The 4,052-nt window shown below is 54.1% G+C and overlaps 2 protein-coding genes across 2 annotated transcripts in view; both read left to right on the forward strand.

Moving 5' to 3' along the window:
- Tbc1d9b (TBC1 domain family, member 9B (with GRAM domain)) overlaps window positions 1-226 on the forward strand; it is a 42,935-nt gene extending 42,709 nt beyond the window's left edge. The window contains exon 23 of the mRNA XM_013030884.1: window positions 51-226. Coding sequence (XP_012886338.1) covers window positions 51-197 — 147 coding nt within the window. The 3' untranslated portion in view covers window positions 198-226. The remainder of the gene's footprint in view (window positions 1-50) is intronic.
- A 3,424-nt stretch (window positions 227-3,650) lies between these two features.
- LOC105996679 (chromosome unknown open reading frame, human C5orf45) overlaps window positions 3,651-4,052 on the forward strand; it is a 16,049-nt gene continuing 15,647 nt past the window's right edge. The window contains exon 1 of the mRNA XM_013030865.1: window positions 3,651-3,880. Within this exon, the coding sequence (XP_012886319.1) occupies window positions 3,815-3,880 (66 nt within the window). The 5' untranslated portion in view covers window positions 3,651-3,814. The remainder of the gene's footprint in view (window positions 3,881-4,052) is intronic.

Consider the following 4,052-nt stretch of genomic DNA (forward strand, 5'->3'; position numbering starts at 1 on the left):
CGCGCCCCGGGGGCGCCGTGGACGCCGACTGGTGCATCTCCTTCGAGCAGATCCTGGCGTCCGTGCTGACCGAGGCGGCGCTGGTCACCTTCTTTGAGAAGCGGGTGGACCTGGGGCTCAAGCTCAAGGAGCAGAAGACGGTGGAGAGGCAGTTCAGCGCCTCCAGCGACCAGGAGCAGCCCGGGCTCTCCGTGTGAGCCCCGCAGCGGCGGGGGCCTCCCCGCGCCCCGCGCCTCCCGGGCGCCGGCCACAGCCTGAGCCCCAGCCTGAGCCCCGACCCCGGGCACCTGGCGGCAAGATAACGTGCTTTTCGGGCCTCAGAGTGACAGAACCTTCCAGGTGCTCGGGGGAGCCCGGCGCCTGGGCCTCCCGAGCAAGGAGGGCGGGAAATGTCGGCTGCAGGCAGGGCCCGCGCACCTGACCCCCCGCCCCCCCCCCCCGTGACGTGGCGTGGACGACGCGACCCTCAGGCCCTCGCCCCCCCCCACCCGTGTATTCCCATCAGTTGGCTAAAAACCACACCGTGCTCGATGCCTTAATAAATCCCTGAACAAAGAGCCAGCGCCGCCTGCTGCGCCTTCCTGCGGCCCGCCAAGGCCGCCGGCTGTGACAGCCCCGAACTCGGCCTGTGTTCAAGTCCAAGTCTGACTCTAGTAGATGTGAACTTGTGTAACCAATCCACTGGGAAGTTTTAGACATTTCCATTTCTGTGACCCCAGAAAGACCCTGAGGCCTACTGGGAGACCCCCCCTTGCCCCCCCACTCCCAGCCCCCCACACCGCCGGCCCACCTGCCGTAGGTTTAAAAAATAGAGCCGGCTGAAAGTGTGGCTCAGTGGTAGAGCACTTGCCTAGCATGCATGAAGCCCTGGGTTCGATTCCTCAGTGTCACATACACAGAAAAAGCCGGAAGTGGCGCTGTGGCCCAAGTGGTAGAGTGCTAGCCTTGAGCTAAAGAGTCTTAAGGCCAGTGCCCAGGCCCTGAGCTCAAGCCCCAGGACTGGCAAAAAAAATAGCAGAGAGCTGGGTGCTGGTGGCTCTCATCTGTAATCCTAGCTACTCAGAAGCCTGACATCTGAGGATTTCAGTTGAGTTCAAAATCAGCCCAAGCAGGACAGTCCCTGAGACTTATGTCCAGCTAAGCACCACAGAGCCAGAAACGGAGCTGTAGCTCAAGTGGTAGAGCACTAGCTTTGAGCACAAAAAGGTCAGGGACAGCACGCAGACCCTGAGTTCAAGCCCAGGACTGGCACCAACAATAAAAAAAAAAAGAGGGGGGGGATGGGAAGGTGGCTCAGTGGAAGAGCGCTTGTCTTGCAAGCCTGAGGCCCTGGGTTCGATTCCTCAGCACCACATAAGCAAAAAGAAAAAAACCGGAAGTGGCGCTGTGGCTCAAGTGGTAGAGCGCTAGCCTTGAGCTGAAGAGCTGAGGGACAGTGCCCAGGCCCAGAGTTCAGGCCCCACGACCGGACCCCAAAAAAAAAAAGCGGGGACTGAGGTGTGTCAGTGGCGGGGGGGGGCGTTGGACAAATGTGAGGCCCTGGTTTCCTATACCAACAGTGCAAAAACCCAAACAAACAACACAGTGCACCTCATGACTTTACCTTGTTCATGATGGCTCTGTCTACTATGTCATGTTCTTCATTTGCTTTTTTAAAAATAGAGTCTCACTAAGTAGCTGAGGCTGACCTTGAATTTGTAGTCTTGCTGGGATTACAGTCATGTACAACCACTCCCAGCTTCTTATAGCACAATTTTAATAAATGCAGCGAAACAACATCAAGAAAACTAAACAAGTTTTGTCTTCTTTTTTCTCTGGCAGAACTAGGGTTTGAAATCAGAGCCTTGCACTTGCTAGGCAGGTGCACTACAATTCCAGCCACAACTCTAGCTCTTTTTTGCTTATGTTTCAGGTAGTGCCTGGTGTTTTTTGCTTGGGGTCAACCTCAGACCTTGGTCCTCCTACTATTGACTTCCCACATAACTGAGCTCAGGTATGTACCATCATACCTGGCTTACTAATCGAGATGTGGTCTTGCTTTTTGCCCAAACTGGCCTTAAGCCACTATCCTTCCTATTTCTGCCTCATCGGTAGCCAAGATTACAGATGTGAGTCACTGAGCTTGACCTGTTTTTTATTTTCCTTCTAGTACCAGGGTTTGAACTCAGGGCCTTACATTTGTTCAGCACTTGTTTAGCTAGTACTTCGGGCCTTACATTGGCTCAGCACTTGTTTAGCTAGCACTCAATCAGTTGAACCATGCCTCCAGCTCAACTTTTTGCTGGTTACTTTGGAGGTGGAGTCTCAAGGACTTTTCTCCCCCGGCTGGCTTTGAACCATGATTAGGATAACAACTGTGAGCCATGGTTGCTTGGCTATTTTTTCTTTTAAAAGCCACTTTAAAAAAAAAAAAAAAAAGTAAAAGAAAAGGCAACCAGACTCCAGCAGCTCATGCCTGTAATCCTAGCTACTCAAGAGGCAAAATCTGCGTATCTCAGTTTGAAACTAGTCTGGGCAGGAAAATCCATGTGATTCTTATCTCCAGTTAAGCAGCAAAAAGCCAAAAGCGGAGTTGTGACTCAAGTAGTAAAGCACCAGCTTTGAGCAAAAAAGGAAGGAACAGCACTTAGGCCCTGAGTTCAAGCCCCATTACCAACACACCTGTGTATGTGTGCACACACACACACACACACACACACACACACACACACAGAGCCATGATAGTACTTCTTCCCATCTGTTAATCATTCAATCTGGAATGATGCTTATCAGCCAGAAGAGTAACATTGAATAAAACAAAACACAATTTCAATGCATTTTTACTCTGTAATTCAACATGAATAATTGTATTTGAGGGGCTTATGTACTTCTGGAGGTGGAAGCCAGGGCCTCATACATGTGAGCCAAAGTGCTCTACCCAATAACTGAATTTTAAAACTTCTTATCAATACAGTTAATACAGTATTATTTTCAAGAAATTAATATATGAATTTTTAAAGGAGTACGTTTTGCAGAGATGCAGAGGAGGAAAAATAGAACAAGATAGAAGACTCAAACTGAAAATTACAGTAAAAAAAAAAACTAGGCTTGAACTAAGGACCCTGCATTCCATTAGGGCGCCCCATTTTTTTTACCCCTCTGGCAGGATTAGGATTTGAACTCAGAGACTCTTGCTTCCATGGGCAGGTGCTCTACTATGTGAGCCATGCCCCCAGATCAAAACCAGCCTTTGTTTCTTTGCCAGTGGCACAGCTTGGTCATTCCCAGTCACCACCAAGATTTTCGGGACGTAGAGGCCAAGAGCCCCGTGGGGTGAGGCCGGTTGGCGGGGTTGAGCCGTCCAGGGAGCAGAGCCAGGACTGGCCACAGCGTGGGGCGCTAGGGCCTAGGGAGGCAGCCGCGTGGAGCGTGGGTGCGTGTATCTGAGTGGGCGCAGGGGCCTCGAGCGGCCACCAGCGTGGAGCGCGCATGCACCTCAGTGGATGCTGGAGCCTAGAGAGGCCACAGCGTGGAGGGTGCATGTATACAAGTGGATGTCGGGGCCTAGAGAGGCCATAGAGTGGGCGTTCGTGCATGCGAGTGGACGGCAGGGCCTACAGAGGACACGGCGGGGGGGGGGGTGCGTGCATTCGAGTGGGCACCGGCGTCTAGAGAGGCTGAAGCGCGCGAGCAGGCGAGTGGGCTCCTTGGCCTAGAGAGGACGTAGCGTAGAGCGCGTGCATTCGAGTGGGCGCCGGGGCCTAGAGGTGCCGAAGCTGGTACATAAGGCGGAGCTGGGTCGTGGCGCGCACGCGCACGGCGGGCGGGCGTCTGGATGGCGTCGGCCCAGCGGTCTCGCGTTCTCCGGTGCTGCAGTTGCCGTCTCTTCCAGGCTCACCAGGTGAGGCGGGCTCCGGCCTCGCTCTCTGCTCGCACGCGATGGTGGACAAGCTGCGGAGGGTTGGGGTGCCGTCTCGGGTGACTGCGCTTCCCCGACACGCCGCCCGTTTCGGGCCTTTGGTTTGAATTTGGCGCCGGGGTTGAGCGCGGGGCGCGGGCGCGCGCGGCCTCGG

Source organism: Dipodomys ordii, unplaced genomic scaffold, assembly GCF_000151885.1.
Source record: "Dipodomys ordii isolate 6190 unplaced genomic scaffold, Dord_2.0 Scaffold135, whole genome shotgun sequence".
Lineage (NCBI taxonomy): Eukaryota > Metazoa > Chordata > Mammalia > Rodentia > Heteromyidae > Dipodomys > Dipodomys ordii.